Source organism: Bos indicus, chromosome 3 (assembly GCF_029378745.1).
Source record: "Bos indicus isolate NIAB-ARS_2022 breed Sahiwal x Tharparkar chromosome 3, NIAB-ARS_B.indTharparkar_mat_pri_1.0, whole genome shotgun sequence".
In the NCBI taxonomy this organism is placed as follows: domain Eukaryota; kingdom Metazoa; phylum Chordata; class Mammalia; order Artiodactyla; family Bovidae; genus Bos; species Bos indicus.
The window spans coordinates 97427409-97447626 of NC_091762.1; the positions used below are offsets into that span (position 1 = coordinate 97427409).

Consider the following 20218-nt stretch of genomic DNA (forward strand, 5'->3'; position numbering starts at 1 on the left):
ACAGTTTGATATGGGTTTTGTAGGATTAATAGGATTTTAAGAGACACAAATAAGATACATTCTCTGTAGGGAAATGGTGAATCATTTGGATACCATACAAATGAAGGAGTGCAGTGAGCCTGTGAAGTGGGTGAATGTAAGGATTTTATGGGAATTATGACTGGAACATTTTGCCTTTTCTCATGTATATGTTTTAGTGTTGCTTATTGGAGAATGAACATGTTAACTTAGCAGAATTGCTTACACAGTGCATTTTAAAGCATTATTTCCCAAAATGCTTCTCTGTAAAATTAGTCTCATGGAATGCTCTGTAGAAAAATAATAAACAATAGTAATAATTTAAAGAAATGTTGAGTGTTCTTTTCTTCTCCCTTGAATATTCACAGTGTGTATTAACTTATTTTAAAAGGCCCGAATTAGTGTTATATCACCAAAACCTGACTTCCCTGGGAAAGTAGGCCTTTCCTATTTATGTGACTATAACATCACACTATTTCCCCTCAATGCACTTTTAGCGTCTGTAACTATATTATATATTTATTTAAATTATTTTGTTGACTGCTTCCCCACCAGGATATATACTCCATGAGGACAAATATCTGTCCTCTCTTGTTTACACCAATAATCTAGCACAATGTCTGGGTGTTTAACAGGTGCTCAAATAGGAATAAATGATGAATAAAACTTGCTTGCTTTTGACTTTGAATTGTCTATACAGTTGATAAAGGGTAGGGCTGGAATTTGAACCAAATACTGCCAAGTTCTAGTCTTTTAAAAATAATTAATGAATCATGTTTGGCTGAGCTGGGTCTTTGTTGCTGCACAGGGTTTTCTCAGTTGCGGTGAGTGGGGGCTGCTCTCTAGTTGCGGGTGCAGCTTCTCATTGCTGTGGCTTCTCTTCTTGTGGATCACAAGCTCTAGACTTGTGGGTTTCAGTAGTTGTGGCTCTGGGCTCTAGAGCACAGGGTCAATACTTGTGGTGCATGGGCTTAGCTGCTCCGTGGCATGTGGGATCTTCCTGGACCAGAAATCGAACCCATGTCTCCTGCATTGGCAGGCGAATTCTTTACCATTGAGCCACCAGGGAAGCCCCCCAGATTCTTTTTGACCAAAGGTTGGTATACACTGTTATTCTTAGCCACCACCTAGGATTCTTGATGTTACAGTTTTACTCTTGGGCATTTATTCCCATTGATTACAGTTTGAAGCTTGAATGATTATCTGATATGCCCAAATTTCTTTGTATCTTTCAGGCAAAGGCTGCCGCCCAAAAATGTCTACTACTACCGCTGCCCGGACCATAGGAAGAATTACGTGATGTCCTTTGCATTTTGCTTTGACCGAGAAGAAGATATCTATCAATTTGCTTACTGCTACCCTTACACGTACACTCGCTTTCAGCATTACCTTGACAGCCTGCAAAAGAGAAACATGGATTACTTCTTCCGGGAGCAGCTGGGTCAGAGCGTGGTAAGGCACACTGGGAAACAGGCAGTCTTGGGGAGGAGCTTAGCAACGGTTTTTATAGTATGCAAATAAGTATTGGTGCTTTGTAGACTATATGCTCTGGAACTTTTAAAAATCATAGTTTTTTGTGTGTAATATTTTGATACTTTGACTACCAGTAAGTCATAGAATAGGATAAAGCAGATGCATGTCCTTCTGAATGAAGCTGATAAATCTCTCTAACAAAATACAAAAGTTCTGGAGAATCCCCAAAACTCCGAGGGAAAAAAGGTTTCTACTAGGTATTGCAAAAGGTGTGAAAGCATTTATGAGTCTAAACTTATGAGATGAAGAGTAAATTTTCTTTTTGGTGAATTTAATTTGCCTGCAATACAGATTAGCAGGTGGCGTGCAGTATGGTTTTGCTGTCCTTAGTGTGTTCATCTCTGTCACTTATTAGGTCCCCAGCCCTTCTCCCTTCCCAGGTTTAGTTCTCTGGGTCTGGAGATTTCAGTCTTACATTCTATACTAGTTTCCTATTGCTGACATAACAAATTGCATGGGTTGGTGGCTTAAAACAACATAAGTTTATTATCTTACAGTTCAGGAAAAGCCTGAAGTTGGCCTCTCTGAGCTAAAATCAAGGTATCAGCAAGATCTTTCATTAAATCACAGCTATAAAGTCCCTTTTGTCATGTAAGGTAGCATGTTCACAGGTTCCAAGGATTAGAACTTGGGCATTTGGGGAAAGGGGGTGCATTGTTCTGCCTACCACACCTTCCTACTCTCTTTTCCTCTCTTTTTTTCCTCTGCCCACCCTAAAAGTGTTCTATAAGGGTATAAAAGTGTTCTTCATACCAGATGCACAAGCTTTGTTCTCTGTGGTCAGCAGTACTTCCTTCAGCTGCTGATAAATAATGTCTTCCCTCTACTCTGACCCTCTTCCTAACGGTGCTTCTGATGGGTGCCATGAATATTTGGTGCCTATGTCTTTGAACTGAGAATCGGGACACATGGTGCATCAGTCAGCCCGCTAGCAGGAAACAGATGGCAGCCTCACATTAGGATAATCTGAGAGGAGCTTAATAAATGGGCTGTTTACAAGGTGAGGGCACTGCGCACAGAAGCCATGGGGTATAGTGCAGTTCCCTGGGGCTAGTAATAGCGCAAAGGAACTGAAGGGAGGGAATAGTAACCAGAACTCAACAGTAGAGAGTCATGCAGTGGGCCACCTTGAGTGGAACAGTGCCCTTCAGCTGAAGAGCAAAGTTAGCCTGAGATGACCCCACAGGGAGGGAGCTGAGAGAAATAAATACAGAGAACCCACTTTCTTACTTCCCTCTGATCTTCTGCCAGGGGTTCCTATTGACCAACCCAATTGGAAATTAGAGGGCAAGAGACCACTGAAGTAATCCATACAGACAAGTCTTCCTGAACAAAGAAAATGGTGAAGAAAGGCAGAGAGTGGTTGTAGAGAGCCAAATAGAACATATTAGGTACATATGGTCTGATCAACAATGTATTACTGGAAATAGTAAGATTATTTGAGATGGGACTGTTGGAGAAAATCTGAGATGAATTTTGCCTCACACAAGAATTATCGTATAAATTAAAAGCAAGAGAGTTTCATTCAATACTTGTGACTTTTAAGGGCAGGATATATTTGTTTCAGGCTTCCCTGGTGGCTCAAATGGTAAAGTACCTGCCTACAATGCAGGAGACCCAGCTTCGATCCCTGAGTTGGGAAGATCCCCTGGAGAAGAGAATGGCTACCCACTCTAGTATTCTTGCCTGGAGAATCCCATGGACAGAGGAGCCTGGTGGGCTATGGTCCATGGGGTTGCAAAAAGTCAGATGCCACTGACTGAGTGACTAACACTTCATTTGGTTCATTTCATTCCTATGACCATTCCAGCACCCTCTTAGATTTATGCCAGGCAGAGTCAAGGTGCACATTGAATGGCTATGGAGTAAACTACTGAATGAATGAATGAAGATATGTCTAGAGACAATGTGAAGAGCTAAGAGCATCAGAAAGCTGATAGGAGGAATAATAGGATAAGTTAGGCTTTCAGTAACTAATACACAAAATGTGTATCTAAAATAACAGCACTTTAAACAAGATAGAAGTATATTTCTCTTCCATATACAAGTCTAGATGCAGGAAATCCAGAGCTGATGGTGTGGCTCTGCTCCTGAAAACTACTGGAGTCAAATTCTTTCAGCTTTCTGCCACTATCCCTAGAAAGTGCCTCTCAATCTCATTGTCATATGTGAAATTCTACCAGCATTTCCATGTTCCAGGAAGCATGATGAAGAAAGTACGGGGAGAAAGGAGAAGATGCAGTTCTTGACACTTTCTTGTTTATCCCATTCAATAGAACTCACATCCACACTTAACTAAAGGATGGATGAGAAATCAAGTCTTCATCCTGGGTGACTGTTTTCTAGCTAAAAATTAGGAGTCCTATCGGTATGGAAGATAAGGATAGAGAGGAAGATTGGGACCAAGCTCTGGAAAACTTTGATTGTCAAATTAAGGAATTATGGCTGTATCCTTTATTCAGATTCAATACACAGATACTGGGTCAGGCACTTTAGGTACACTATCTTACTTGTTTTTCACAACAGTTTTGGGGTAGGCAAGATTATCTCAATTTGGGAAAAATAGTCTAAGGCTAATCAGATAAGTTACTTGGCTAAAGCTAAATGACTAGTTTGTGACTAGGCCAATATTAAACCCATGGCTTCTAATGCCATATCCTGACACTTCGATGGACTCACTGCTACTTTTCACGTTGTACCTACTGAAACCCATAGTAGATTTTGAGAAAGTAATTGTAGTTTATCCGAAGCTACAGCTTAAGAAAGTAAAGTTAGTGGAAGTGCAGGGTGTGCCACTGCTGGCTAAACCAGATTAGGGAAGCTCTGTGGCTTGGTTCAGTCCCACTGAATTGGGTCTCGAAGCAGATTCCAGACTTCAAGGCTTTCTGGCATACTTTGCAGGCAGGACAATTCTTGGTTACTAGGGCGTTTGATACGGCTCATGTCTGAAGGCACCACTATAATTAGTTAATCCTTATTCCAATTTGGAGGGAGGATAATTACAAGTAGAAAGCTAAACATGTCAACAGATAATTCTTAGAAAGCACATGAAGGAAGCAAGATTTTGAATTTCTAGTGCTGAAACTGTGAATCACCATGGGCATGGCTGCTATTGCTACTAATTATATCATTCAGAGGGCTTCCTTGGTGGCTCAGTGGTAAAGAATCCATCCACCAGTGCAGGTTGCACAGATTGGATCCTGGGTTAGAAAGATCCTCTGGAGACGGAAATGGCAACCCTCTCCAGTATTCTTGCTTGGGAAATCTCATAGACAGAGGAGTCTAGTGGGCCACAGTCCATGGGGTCACAAAGAGTTGGACACAACTTAGCGACTAAACAACAACATATCATCCAAAATTGCATTTTATTTTGTTACTCACCAGTGGCCCTTTCTAACCACACCAAAAAAATTGCTTTGTGCATGCACCAAATCCACAATCTGACATTTAAGTTAAACACATCATAGGAAAAGTCTTTATTTTCTCATGTTTTAACACTTTTGTTGAGGTACAATTTACATACTATAACATTAACACATTGTAAGGGTACAATTCTATGATTTTTAGTGAATCTATAGAGTTTTACAGCTATCAACACAGTCTCATTTTAGAATGTTTCCATCAACCCCAAAATTTCTTTTGTAAATCCTCACTTCTGCTCCCATCCACAAGAAACTACTTATCTGCTCTCTGACACTATAAGTTTGCCATTTCTGAATATTTCCTGTAAATAGAACAATACATTATTTAGTTGTCCTTTGAATTCAGCTCCTTTTACATAGCATTACATTTTTGAAGTTTGATTCATCCATGTTGTAGCATCTGTAAGTCGTTCACTCATTTTTAGTGTTGAATAATATTCTATTGAAAAAGTATAACGCAATTTGTTTATCTATTGTCTGGTTAATGGACATTTGGATTGTTTCCTTTAGGACTAAAATGATTAATTTTATTGTGAACATTCATGTGCGTATCTTTGAATGGACAAGTGATCACTTTTCTCTTGGGTAAATTTCTAGGAATTGAATGATTGGGTCATACAAGTTCACATGCAACTTAAAACAAAACAAAAAACCCAAAACTGTCACAGGGTATTCCAAGTTAGTAGTGCCATTTTGCATTCCTGCTAATAATGTCAGAGAGAGGGTTTGTAGTTTTCCATGTGCTTGCTAACACTTGGAATTACCTATATTTTTCAGGATAGCCATTTTAGTGGGAATGTAGTTGTATCTCATTGTGGTTTTAATTTTTGTTGCCCTAGTAACTACTTATGATGATTATCTTGTCATGTGCTTGTTTGGCCTTTATATATCTTCTCTAATGGAGTGTTAGTTTAAATTTTTTATCCATTTTTTACAAATTGGGTTCTGTTCTTAAATGAGTTTTCGGTTATTCATGTGTTGTGAATGCAATTCCTTTGTCAGATACATGCTTTATCAATATTCCCCTTAATCCATACCTTATCTTTTCACTCATTTTCTTAACCATGTCCTTTGAGAGATAGAAGTTGTTAACTTTTGAAGTCCAACTTATTTTTTCTCTTATGGATCATGCTTTGGGAGTCTTATCTAAAAGCTGCCTATCTGAAGGCCACAGAAAATTTCTTCTCTGTCTTCTTCTAAATTTTTCATAGTTTTCACTTACATTTAAATTCATGATCCATTTTGAATTAATGTTTTATATATGGCATGAGGTAAGGGCCTTAAGTTCATTTTTCTTTTGGCATATGGATATTTAACTGTTGCAGCACTACTTGTTGAAAAGACTAGCATTTACCCAACCCACAGAGACTGAGACAGAACTGTGTCTGAGTGTCTCCTGTGGAGGTATGGATCAGCAGTGGCCTGCTGCAGGGGCTCTGGGTGCAGCAGACCTGGGTATGGCATAAGCCCTCTTGGAGGAGGTTGCCAATAACCCCACCATAGAACCACAAGAACTTACACAGGACTGGGGAAACAGACTCTTGGAGTGCACAAACAAAAGCTTTTATGCACCAGGACCCAGGAGAAAGGAGCAGTGACCCCACAAAAAACTTATCCAGACATGCCCATGTGTGTCCAGGAGTCTCTGGCAGAGGCATGGGTCGGCGGTGGCCTGCTTCAGGGCTGGAGGCAAAGCAGTGCATGCATGGGACCTTTTGAAGGAGGTTGCCATTATCTTCATTACCTCCACCATAGTTTGGTCTCAGGTCAAGCAACAGGAAGGGAACACAGCCTGGCCCATCAACAGAAAATTGGATTAAAGATTTACTGAACATGGTCCCACCCATCAGAACAAGACCCAGTTTCCCCCTCAGTCAGTCTCTCCCATCAGGAAGCTTCCATAAGCTTCTTATCCTTCACCATCAGAGGGCTGACAGAATGAAAACCACAATCACAGAAAACTAACCAAACTGATCACATGAACCACACCCTTTTCTAGTTCAATGAAAATATGAGCCATGCCATGTAGGGCCACCCAAGATGCATGGGTCATGGCAGAGAATTCTGACAAAATGTGGTCCACTGGAGAAGGGAATGGGAAGTCACTTCAGTATTGCTTCCTTGAGAATCCCGTGAACAGTATGAAAAAGCAAAAAGGTATGACACTGGAAGATGAAATCCCCAGGTTGATAGGTGCCCAATATGCTACTGGAAAGAGTGGAGAAATAACTCCAGAAAGAATGAAGAGGCAGAGCCAGAGCAAAAACAACAGCCAGTTGTGGATATGACTGGTGATGGAAGTAAAGTCCGACACTATAAAGAGCAATATGCATAGGAACCTGGAATGTTAGGTCCATGGATCAAGGCAAATTGGAAGTGGTCAAACAGGAGATGGCAAGAATGAACATTGACATCTTAGGAATCAGCAAACTAAAATGGACTGGAATGGATGAATTTAACTCAGATGACCTTGATATCTACTACTGTAGTTAAGAATACCTTAGAAGAAATGGAGTAGTTATCATAGTCAACAAAAGAGTCTGAAATGCAGTATGTGGATGCAATCTCAAAAATGACAGAATGATCTATGATCATTTCCAAGGCAAACTATTCAATATCATAGTAATCCAAGTCTATGCCCTGACCAGTAATGCTGAAGAAGATGAAATTGAACAGTTATATGATGACCAACCTAGATATCATATTCAAAAGCAGAGACATTACTTTGCCAACAAAGGTCTGTCTAGTCAAAGCTATGGTTTTTCCTGTGGTCATGTATGGATGTGAGAGTTCGACTGTGAAGAAGGCTGAGTGCTGAAGAATTGATGCTTTTGAACTGTGGTGTTGGAGAAGACTCTTGAGAATCCCTTGGACTGCAAGGAGATCCAACCAGTCCATTCTGAAGGAGATCAGCCCTGGGATTTCTTTGGAAGGAATGATGCTAAAGCTGAAACCCCAGTACTTTGGCCACCTCATGCGAAGAGTTGACTCATTGGAAAAGACTCTGATGCTGGGAGGGATTTGGGGCAGGAGGAGAAGGGGACAACAGAGGATGAGATGGCTGGATGGCATCACTGACTTGATAGACGTGAGTCTGGGTAAACTCCAGGAGTTGGTTATGGACAGGGAGGCCTGGCGTGCTGCAATTCATGGGGTTGCAAAGAGTCAGACACGACTGAGTGACTGAACTGAACTGAAAGATGAAGACCTGCAAGACCTTCTAGAACTAACACCCAAAAAAGATGTTGTTTCATTGTACAGGACTGGAATACCAAAGTAGGAACTCAAGAGCTACTTGGAGTAACAGGAAAATTTGGCCATGGAGTACAAAATGAAGCAGGTCAAAGGCTAACAGAGTTTTGCCAAGAGAATGCACTGGTCATAGCAAACACCCTCTTCCAACAACATAAGAGACGACTCTACACATGGGCATCATCAGATAGTCAATATCAAAATAAAATTGATTATATTCTTTGCAGCCAAATATGGAGAAGCTCTATACAGTGAGCAAAAGCAAGACTGGGAGCTGACTGTGGCTCAGATCATGAACCCCTTATTGACAAATTCAGACTTAAATTGAAGAAAATAGGGAAAACCACTAGACCATTCAGGTATGACCTGAATCAAATCCCTTATGATTATACAGTGGAAGTGACAAATAGATTCAAGATGTTAGATCTGATAGACTGAGTGCCTGCAGAACTGTGGATGGAGGTTTGTGACATTGTATAGGAGGCAGTGATCAAGACGATCCCCAAGAAAAAGAAATGCAAAAAGGCAAAATGGTTGTCTGGGGAGGCTTTAAAAATAGCTGAGAAAGAAGAGAAGCTAAAGGCAAAGGAGAAAAGTAAAGATATACCCATTTGAATGCAGAGGTCTAAAGAATAGCAAAGAGAGATAAGTACGTCTTCCTCAGTGATCAATGCAAAGAAATAGAGGAAAAAGATGGAATGGGAAAGACAAGAGATCTCTTCAAGAAAAGTAGAAATACCAAGGGAATATTTCATGCAAAGATGGGCACAATAAAGGACAGAAATGGTATGGACCTAACAGAAGCAGAAGATATCAAGAAAAGGTGGCAAGAATACACAGAAGAACTATATAGAAAAGATCTTCATAACCCAGATAACCATGATGGTGTGATCTTTCACCTAGAGGCAGACACCCTGAAATGAGAAGTCAAGTGGGCCTTAGGAAGCATCACTATGAACAAAGTTAGTGGAGGTGATGGAATTCCAGTTGAGGATGCTATGAAAGTGCTGCACTCAATATGCCAGCAAATCTGGAAAACTCAGCAGTGGCCACAGGACTGGAAAATGTCAGTTTTCATTCCAGTCCCAAAGAAAGGCAATGCCAAAGAATGTTCAGACTACCAAGAATTGCATTCATCTCACACACTAGAAAAGTAATGCTCAAATTTCTCCAAGCCAGGCTTCAACAGTACGTGAACTGTGAACTTCCAGATGTTCAAGCTGGATTTAGAAAAGGCAGAGAAACCAGAGATCAAACTGCCAACATCTGCTGGATCATCGAAAAAGCAAGAGAGTTCCAGAAAAACATCTAGTTTTGCTTTATTGATTAGGCCAAAACCTTTGATTTTGTGGATCACAACAAACTGTGGAAAATTCTTCAAGAGATGGGAATACCAGACCACCTGAGAAATCTGTATGCAGGTCAAGAAGCAGCAGTAAGATCTGGACATGGAAGAACAGACTCATTCCAAACCAGTAAAGGAGTATGTCAAGGCTGTATGTTGTCACCCTGCTTATTTAACTTCTATGCAGAGTATACCATGTGAAATGCCAGGCTGGATGAAGCACAAGCTGGAATCAAGATTGCCAGGAGAAATATCAGTAACCTCAGATAGGCAGATGACACTACCCTTATGGCAGAAAGTGAAGAAGAACTAAAGAGCCTCTTGATGAAAGTGAAAGAGGAGAGTGAAAAAGTTGGCTTAAAGCTCAACATTCAGAAAACTAATATTGTGGCATCCGGTCCCATCACTTCATGGCAAATAGATGGGGAAACAATGGAAACAGTGACCAATCTAGACAGCATATTAAAAAGCAGAGACATTACTTTGCCGACAAAGGTCCATCTAGTCAAGGCTATGGTTTTTCCAGTAGTCATGTAGAGATGTGAGAGTTGGACTATAAAGTAAGCTGAGCACTGAAGAACTGATGCTTTTGAACTCTGGTGTTGGAGAAGACTCTTGAGAGTCCCCTGGACTACAAGAAGATCCAACCAGTCAATCCTAAAAGAAATCAGTCCTGAAAATTCATTGGAAGTACTGATGTTGAAGCTGAAATTCCAATACTTTGGCCACCTGATATGAAGAACTGACTCGTTGGAAAAGACACTGATGATGGGAAGGATTGAAGGCAGGAGGAGAAGGGGACAACAGAGGATGAGATGGTTGGATGGCATCACCGACTCTATGGACATGGATTTGGGTGGACTCCAGGAGTTGGTGATGGACAGGGAAGCCTGGCGTGCTACAGTCCATGGGGTCAGAAAGAGTCAGATATGACTGAGTGACTGAACTGAACTGAACTTACCCTTGAATTATCTTGGCACCTTTCTCCAATGCCTGTACTCAGTTTTTTCTTTTTTCTTTTCAAGGCTGAATTCCTAGGGAGTCATACTGGTGTCTGTGTAAGTCAGTGATGATCAGATGGAGTTTGTGCTCATCCACCCTGAGCCTTTAAGACTTGTGTTCTCTGACATTGGATCCCTGTGTGGGAGTGGGGAACCCAAGGTTCAGGCAGTTTTCAGGTCTGCCCTGGCTTTCACTTCGCCTTTTATGCTGTGATTTTTGTGGACATTTGTGGAACCTCAAGGTTTTCCAGGTATGGGTTGCTGCTTTAGGCTTCTTCTCATATCTCTACTGTGCCTGCACCCATCTCAGCCAGGAATATACTTGTTCTCACTGTGTAACTGTGGGCCTTCCTCATTTGCCCACAGATAGTGTTCCTGTGTCCAGGCACTGCCTATTTCTCCAAATTAACTGGGTCCCTTCAATCTCACAGAGAAGCTGCCAATCCTCACAGCCTGGCCTGTTTCTAGAATTCACCAAGCAGGGGGAAAGTAGAATGAATCCAGGACAGAATGTCATTGATTCTCATTCTTATTACCTGAAATTCAGCTGCTTTTAAAACATAGTAGTTTTGAGATTGTTGTCAATTTGGTCAATTTTCAAAACACTAATGTTATTTGTGTCAATCTTGTCCAGCTTGATGTGTGTTTTTTGGGAATAGGATTTATCAATACTCTCATTCCAGCATAGGCAGAATTAGATTTTAACTGACTAACATGAGTTTTTAAATCATGCAGCTCTTGTACTGTCAGACATAGTGAAGTATGGCATTATTTTCATGTCGTTGGAGTAAAGGAACATGTAACTTGTGTGTATATGTGTGTATGTTTTGAAAGCACTAGATGGAAAGAGCCATTCCCATACCTAGGGATACTTGCCAAAAGGAAGTGTCTAACAAAGAAAATACTCTGATAGTGTATTTTGGAAATCACTGGAAAATCACTTATGTGAGAATAATATTGTCTAGGCTCTGCCATTGGCTACCTCTTTGACCTTGGGAAGAACACTTCTCTATGGGCCTTACAGAGTCAGACCAGATTATTTCAAGCATCCCTTCCAATTTCAACGTAAATTATGGTTCAAATGTTGATGATATCCTGTTGTTATGTTCTGAGTCACATTTTAGCTTGTTGTAATGGACATGAGTTTGGGTAAACTCCGGGAGTTGGTGATGGACAGGGAGGCCTGGTGTGCTGCCGTTCATGGGGTCGCAAAGAGTCGGACATGACTGAGTGACTGAACTGAACCGAATGTTGCCTCTTACTCTGCCCTTTATTTTATAATAGTGGTAGTTATTGAGTGCTTAGCATGTGCCAAACACAATGCTATGAACTTTGTATACATCTGTCATTCAGTCTTCACAACACCCCTGTTAAACAGTTAGCACTACTGTTGAATGATGTCTGACCCCATGTAACCAGCTTGTCTAAACTCTGGGGATACAGCAATGAAAACAAGCATAAATCCATGCCTTCATGGAGCTTACATTCTTGTAGAAAGAGACAAACTTTGTTGAAAAAATTAATCAGGAAAAAGGAGACGTTTTGGGGTGAAGGCTTCACTTAGAAGGAAGTGTTTAAGCTCTGAGATATAAGTAGTATCTTCTGCCATTTGCATTTTTAAAAGCTGAGATACAATGAGATTAATTTTTCTATGTTATGTAGCTGGGATTTCAAGCCATGCTTTTGTGGACCCCAAAGGATGAACTCTAAACCAGTCCTGGATAAGGAAATATTCTATTAATAGTCACATATACAGTTATTTACTAAATTTTTCCAAAGTCATTCCTCAATACTATAAATATCTAGCAAACACCTTTGTCAGGCTTGGTCTTGGGTGCCAAAGACAGAAAGATGAATACCAAACACAGCTTGTCTCTGAGAAATACTCAGCGTCCTGGGTGTCACAGACAATGAAGGCTAATAATGTCAGTGATGGTAAAGATGCCAGAACTGAATATAAAACTATGCATGTGATCTAAGAATCCCACGGTAGAAAAGAACCATTGCCTCTCTTGTTCTGAATACTGGATTTCTAGGAAAGTAGCCAGAATTTACATTAGCTTCTTAATTTATTTACTTTCCATTGTGCTCAATCTTTGTTGCTACACGACGTTTTCTCTGGTTGCAGTGAGGAGGGGCTACCTTCTTTGCACTGTGCGGGCTTCTCATTGCATCGCCTTCTTTTGTTGTGGAGCACTGGGCCCTGGTGTGTGGGTTTCAGTAGCTGTGGTGTGTTGCTCAGTAGCTGTGGCTCGCAGGCTCTAGAACACAGGCTCAGTAGCTGCAGTGCGCGAGCTTAGTTGTTCTGTGGCATGTGGGATCTTCCCAGATCAGAGATAGAACCTGTGTCCCCTGCACTGGCAGGAGGATTCTTTACTACTGAACCACCATTAGCTTCTTTAAACAATAGGCCTTCTGTAGTAAAATTTTTATTGTTGTTCTTTAAATAAAACTATTATTTATTGGATGGTCTTTTTAAAATAAATATTAATTTTAGAATAATTTTAAATTTATAGAGTTCCCACATACCCTTCACCCAGTTTTCTCTAATGTTAAAATCTTATATAACCATGAAAAATTAATCAAAACTAGTAAATTAACATTGGCACATCACTATTAGCTGAACTGTAGAATAATATGTAGATTTTGTCAGTTTTCCCACTAATATTGTATTTTGTCCCCAGAAACCAATCCAGTGTACCATGTTGGCCTACATTAGTAAATTTCACAAGTATAAGTGTGACCTGTTACTCTTATCCTAAGTTTCAACTTACTGGTTTTAGTTCTTTTTTATAGGCTGCTGTGATCATTTGGAGTTTTGGATTTTCTTATCTGTAATATTAGTGACATCACTCAGAATTTTTAAAGAATATATTTTTCAAGTATTAGTTTAAGGCAAGGATACAAATGTTTAACAGGCTAAGACCTGAGACTAAAAACAGAGATCCATATGTATTATCAGAGACTTCTGTGGAATGACTAATATGGCATTTTTATATTGATTTTCAGGTTTGATTATGCTGCTTACCCCAGTAGAATAAGTTCCCTAAGTGAACAGGATTTTACCTGCCTCTAAGTCAACTCAATTCAATTCAATTTAGTTCAATTTAATTTAGAATCCCTTATGTACCACATACCATAAGAGATCTAGAATTAAATAAAATGTAGTCCCTGCCCCCATTTCTCCATCTTGTTCATTAGGATCATAAAGTTTTAAATAATGGCTAGTTGAAATACATGATGAGTGAGGGAGAGCCATATGGCAAGGACAAAATTTTAAAAATGGACTGCTTTCTAGGGAAGGGTCTGACTAGGTGGGGCTCTACAGTGAGGACCCTGGGCAATAGGAACTCTCATCAGGACTCTAACCCCTTCTGGTGAGATCAGCTCCCAGATCAGCAAAGTCACAGTGAGAATGGTCTGGTGGCAGAGAGCAGATTCCAAAAGCCATGTCTTGAAAGATTTTTCAGAATCTAAAGCAAACTAAGAATGTGGGAGTCAGACCAAAAAAACAAAAAATGCAAAATTATAAAGCTGAAGAGGATAGAGAATGTGGTAAAAATCAGAGAAAGCCAGAAAGCTAGGTAAGGATGAAGAGAAGCAGAGTAGATGAGTATAAGGAGCTCTGGAAGAATTTGAGATATGAAACTTGGCAGGTTCCACTACAGTCCTTGCATGGACTTGTGTGGAAAGGCCAGGATCTCATGACCTGATGGGCAGGAAAGTCAAGGAACACAAAGTAATACAGCAGAAGAGAGACTAGAGAGGCCAGTACAGTTCTGATAAGCATGATATCTTCAAATATAAGGCAGTCACCTTGCATTCTTTTTTTTTTTTTTTTTTTTTTACTTTCTTCCAATTTTATTTTATTTTTAAACTTTACATAATTGTATTAGTTTTGCCAAATATCAAAATGAATCTTTTTATTCCTTCTCCTTTTGTTCTTTCTTCCCCTTTGAAGTAAAACACTATGGAGTTGCAGCTGGCAACATGACCAAACAAATGTATGAAAAATAATTACATCTTTTTGGCTGAGTTTTAAAATGAGTAATTGTTGGAAGTCAGTAATCTCAATTATCAGTCTCTAATCTACCTCTCAGGAGAGTTCTATGGACCCCCATCTGCACCAAACCTTGTCCTGATCAGATACTCTAAATTAAAAAGGGCTTAGTGGTTTGGGCTCCCTTCCAGCAGGCCACTTCACAAGTCACATTGCTCTTGGCATAGTTTTTATATTCCCTCCAAAAAGAATCCAAATATATTGAAGGCAGATACATCCCCTCAGCATCTGGCTGAGGGACTTCCAACCTACCCTATAATCCAGATAACCCATCGATTCTAAATCTCAGCTCTGGGTGAACATGGGCCTGAAGAGGAGATGGCAAGAAACATGACCCTGGATTCTCCCTCTGCTCAAACACGGAGATGCATGTCTGATACACCTCAAGCTGCAGAGGCTGATCCACACTACCACATGCCTGTTCCAAACCTGGGGTTTCCCCAGTTCAGTGAATGCCTCACCATCACTCCTGTTGCCCATGTCAGAAACCTGTCCTATTTAACCTTTGTATTCACTCCTCACATACTATTCTGTCACCAAATGTGATCAAGGCTACAACTCAATTTTCTTAGACTCTCTCTCTTCCTGTGCAGAACACCACCTAGTGTGTGGGCAAAATTCTGAAGCCACCCCTCCAGCCCAGCTCCTGGACACACCCCTACCCTCGCCCCATATGAGGGACAAGCTCACCCACCTTGGGGAGCAAGCAAGCAAGGGAGCCGGCTGTTTGTTCTCACTCCCCCTGTTCCAGCAGGGCCCCCAATAAAGCCTTGCCTGAAAAAAAAAAAAAAGACACTGTCTCTTCCTTATCTCTGCTGCCAGTGCCCTGGTTCTACCTACCAAGTTCTCTTAAGAAGTTACAACTTCTTCCTTAGCCAAAGAGCACAAGATGTGAGGCCTCCAGGCTCTCTCACTTTCTATTCTACTCACATAGCTCTGTCAGCATTACATGGCTGCCAGAAAGTCCCATCCTTGTGTTCCTCTCACTTCTTCACTGACTCTGTGGTCCTGACCAAGAGACAGAGTAACCTCCCATCTAGATTGTCAGATGGCATCCTTCTTGCTAAGAAATTGCTGCTTTTAGAGGATTCTTTGTTGTTGCTGTTGTTTAGGTGCTAAGTCATGTCCAACTCTTTAAGACCCCATGGTTTATAGCCTGCCAGGCTCCTCCTGTCCATGGGATTTCCCAGGTAAGAATACTGAAGTAGGTTGCTATCTCCTTCTCCAGGAATCTTCCTGACCCAGGGATCAAACTTGCGTCTCCTGCATTGGTAGGCAGGTTCTTTGCTACTGAGCCACCAGGGAAGCTCTGGATCATTCTTTCCCTTCGCTTTAAAAAAGACATCGTGTAAAAGGACACATTTTGAACTTTATGCTATCAGTCTGTATGACCCACTCCACTTCTCATTTCTGTTGTCTGCTCACTTCTTGGACACCTCCCTCAAATGTGGAGGACTTTGATCCATAATTATTTTTTCCACTACACTGCTGCCACTATGTTGAGGGATTTCAGTATCCATGAAAATGGCCCATAGAACACCTTGGCCTCTGTTTAAGATAAAATACACCTTTAACATGGTTTGTAAGATCCTACATAATCTGGCATCTGCCTGCTTCTTCAACTTCTCTTATACCCTCTTACTTTGCTGCCTGTACCCTAACCACACTAGCCTTCCTACAGTTTATTCTATGAGCCACAGATTCTCTCCCTCACTTGTATACACACTGGCCCCTCTACCTGAAATATTATTTCTCTGTGGCCTTTGGCCTAACTACTTCATATTCTGCTTTCAGATCCAATTTGAACATCACTTCTTCATGGAATTTTTCCCTGATAGACTGTTCTGAGAGCTCTGCCTTATGCATCTATAATATACTCTACTTCTCTTAAAATGCTTATTATTCTTCTGATATTCATTCAGTATCTATCTACTATTCATAGATTTAGGAAATATTTTGTATTTTGGGTATTTATAGGACTAGGTATTTATAGGTAGAAGAGTCATTCTGCTACAGCCAAAATTCCTTCTTGGTACCACTCTATGTGGTCATATTTTGTTTCTTCCTCTGAAGCACATTTCCATATTGTTGAAGCAGAAAATGTCTAACATTAGGGCCCAAGGTCATTTCTTTTATGTGAGTCATAGAATGTCAAAGCCAAGAAGAATCTGGAGCTTTAAAACCATGGTCCCTGTAGCTCTAAGGAAAGATCTGGGCCCTGAACAGTACCTTAGGACCACTGAGGAAGAAGAAAGAGGGGCCTCTAAGAGGCCAGGGGATTGGCATCTCTTGCCCTTCTTTGCCATACATACCGGAGCAGCTCCTACTTACTGGCCTTCCTCATAAACTTGGTTTGAAGAATAGGCTCAGCTGCTAACAACGTTTGCAAACTTACCCCTCTTTACACTGGGCCTAGAGACAGGAGGTAAATTTCCTGAGTCACCCAGTGAGATAGTGGGACGGCTCTGGCTGGAAGCCCAGCTTCTGACCCCTAAGTTGTCCACTGCAACCCACTGCCTATCACTCCCAGACCTATCTGCAAGGTTTGCTTATTTGTCTACTCTTTCTGCAGACATTAACTGGACACCTACAAGGCAATGAGAAGGAAATTAGATGCCTAAATCAGTAGTGTGAGCCACAGAACCCTGACTCTGCTACTCATTAACTGTGTAACCTTGGGCCAGTTGCTTAAGGCAACTCTTCCTTCCTCATATATATTATCTCACTTAGTCAGCTCAACAACCTTATGAAGCAGATACTACTATTATCCCCATTTTGCAGATGAAGAAACTGAGGCATAGGGAGGTTAAGTAACTTTTCCAAGATTACACTATTCACAAGTGGTAATACCAGAATGGAAGAAACCAAGGTGTTTGCTTGATAAGTAGTGGGAAAGGAACTTGTAGGAACATGGAAGAGACCCCTAACTCAAGCTGGGGAACCAGAAAAAAATGTATAGATGAGGTTGTATTTGAGTTCTCTTGTGGGACACTTAATGGGTGAGAAGAAGGACATCAGTGACGTGGTAGAAGGTACAAAATGGAAAGATATCTAGAAGGTCATGTTCAAGATTGGCTAAAGGCTGTAGAGATGGAGGTTTGGGAGTGCAGAGAGGAAAGGTCTGGGTCTGTCAAGGGAAATAGTTTGGGGAAAACTGTGGCTGATGGTTAGTCCCAGGCTGAGTCCCCAGTACTGATGCCACTGCTTAGATGTCTCTTGGGGATCATCTTACCTGGAATAAATCACCATCTACCAATATAAAAAGGAAAAGAGAAAGGGGGAAAAAGGAATCAAAATCATCAGCTAGTTCTGACATTATCTCTTGGCCATTCCTAAATGACAAAAGTGTTATAAAGTGACTAGAAACTCAGAAATGTGGCCATGGTGGGTGACTTCGTAAAGGCTCTCAGGGAAAGGAAAATAGAATCAGTTACAAATCATTATTATCCGTTTTCTAACAAAAATATCCTGCTGCAGGGAGACTTGATAAATGAACTAAACATTTTCCTAGAATCCTATTTCCTAGCTTTCAGAAAGATTGTTTTGGTTTTAAGAAAACAAATCACTGGTTACAACGTTTGGCCTTTTAAAATTTATTTGGCTTAAAAATGGTCTCAAAAAAGGTAGGATTTTGAAGCAACTTACAACATGTTTTTGACCTCAAAATTGATTCAGACTCCGCAATCTTACTTTCAAGAAATTCACTCTGGGGACTTCCCTGGTGGTTCAGTGGTTAGGAATCTGCCTACCAATGCAGGGGACACGGGTTCAATCCCTGGCTGGGGAAGATCCCATGTGCTGTGGGGCAACTAAGCCTTGCTCTAGAGCCTGAGAACCACAACTACTGAAGCCCAAGCACCTAGAGCCCGCGCTCCACAACGAGAGAAGCCACTGCAATGAGAAGCCCATGCACCCCAAACAATGTGAATCTATCTGCAAGAGGTAAAACTGTCAAATTCTTAGAAGAAAATGCAGGACTATATCTTTGTGATATTATGCTAGGCAATGATTTCTTAGATATGACACCAAAAGCCCAAGTAGCAAAAAGATGAATTGGACTTTATTAAAATTGAAAAATTGTAAATGATACCATTAAGAACGTGAAAAGACAAGCTATAAAATGGAAGAAAATAAACTCAAGTCACATATATCTGAAAAGAGACTTGCATCAAAAAACATATAAAGAAAACTGACAACTTAGTAGAACAGCAAAAAGTCCAACTTAAGAATGGACAATGGATCTAAATAAACATTTCCCCAAAGAAGGTAAGTGGTGTGTGAGGACATACAGGAAAATGCAGCATCATTAGCTATCAGGGAAATGCAAATCAAAACCTCAGTAAAATACTGCACCCCAGCTTCTAGAATGGCTTTAACAAAACAAGACAGATAATAACAAGGGTTGGGGAGAATGTGGAGAAATTGAAACCCATTGCTGATGGGAATATAAAATAGTATAGATGCTTTGGAAAACATTTGATAGTTCCTGAAAATGTTAAGCATAGAGTTACTCTATTTCTCAGCAATTCCACACTTAGGCATATTTTCAAGAGAACTGAAAGTCATGTTCACACAAAGACTTGCACATAAACATTTATAGCAGCATTAGTCATATAATCAAAGTACTCATATAATCAAAGAATAGAAACAACCAAATGCCCATTAATTAATGGACAAATAATTAGTATTTTATATCCATGTTGTTGTTCAAGTTGCTCAGTTGTGTCTGACTTCTTGTGACCCATGGACTGCAGCATGCCAGGCTTCCCTGTCCTTCACCATCTCCCGGAGTTTGCTCAAACTCATGTCCACTGAGTCTGTGATGCCATTTCATTCTCTGTCATCTCTTCCTGCCTTCAATCTTTCCTAGTATCAGAGTCTTTTCCAATGAGTTGGCTCTTTGCATCAGGTGGCCAAAATATTGGAGCTTCAGCATCAATCCTTCCAATGAATATTCAGGGTTGAATTCCTTTAGGATTGACTCATTTGATCTCCTTGCAGTCCAACAGACTCTCAAGAGTCTTCTCTAGCACCACAGTTCAAAAGCATCAATTCTTTGGCGCTCAGCCTTCTGTTTGGTCCAACTCTCACATTTGTACATGACTACTGGTAAAACCATAGCTTTGACTATATGGACCTTTGTTGGCAAAGTGATGTCTCTGCTTTTTAATAGGCTATCTAGGTTTGTCATATCTTTTCTTTCCAAGGAGCAAGTGTCTTTTAATTTCATGGCTGCAGTCATCATCCATTGTATAGCCATGCAATGGATTAGTATTCAGCTATACAAAGGAGTGAAATACTTTTATATGCTATAACGTGGATTTTATTTCTCTTTGTGATCGTTCAGTTGTTCTCAAGAATTTTTTCATTGAATAGATATATTAATTCACATCTCTCTTTAAAGGAGAAACTGATGAAAACATTCAGATTTCTTCTTTGCCTTCTTAAATAGATATCATTTCAGAGAAGGAAACATAAAAATTCTTTACTGTGCCTTGGATTGGATTAATTTATTAAATGCTGGACTTTTTTTTTCTAAATTATTTAACTTTATCCCCCAATATAATTTGATTTCTCTGACTTATCT

At 40.4% G+C, this 20218-nt stretch overlaps 1 protein-coding gene across 5 annotated transcripts in view; it reads left to right on the forward strand.

Annotated features, from left to right (window-relative positions):
- The window catches only part of AGBL4 (AGBL carboxypeptidase 4), a 1471661-nt gene that overhangs the window by 905732 nt on the left and 545711 nt on the right, over window positions 1-20218 (forward strand). For all 5 annotated transcript variants that reach the window (XM_070786575.1, XM_070786574.1, XM_070786577.1 and 2 more), the window contains one exon: window positions 1254-1470. In XM_070786575.1, coding sequence (XP_070642676.1) covers window positions 1254-1470 — 217 coding nt within the window. The remainder of the gene's footprint in view (window positions 1-1253; window positions 1471-20218) is intronic.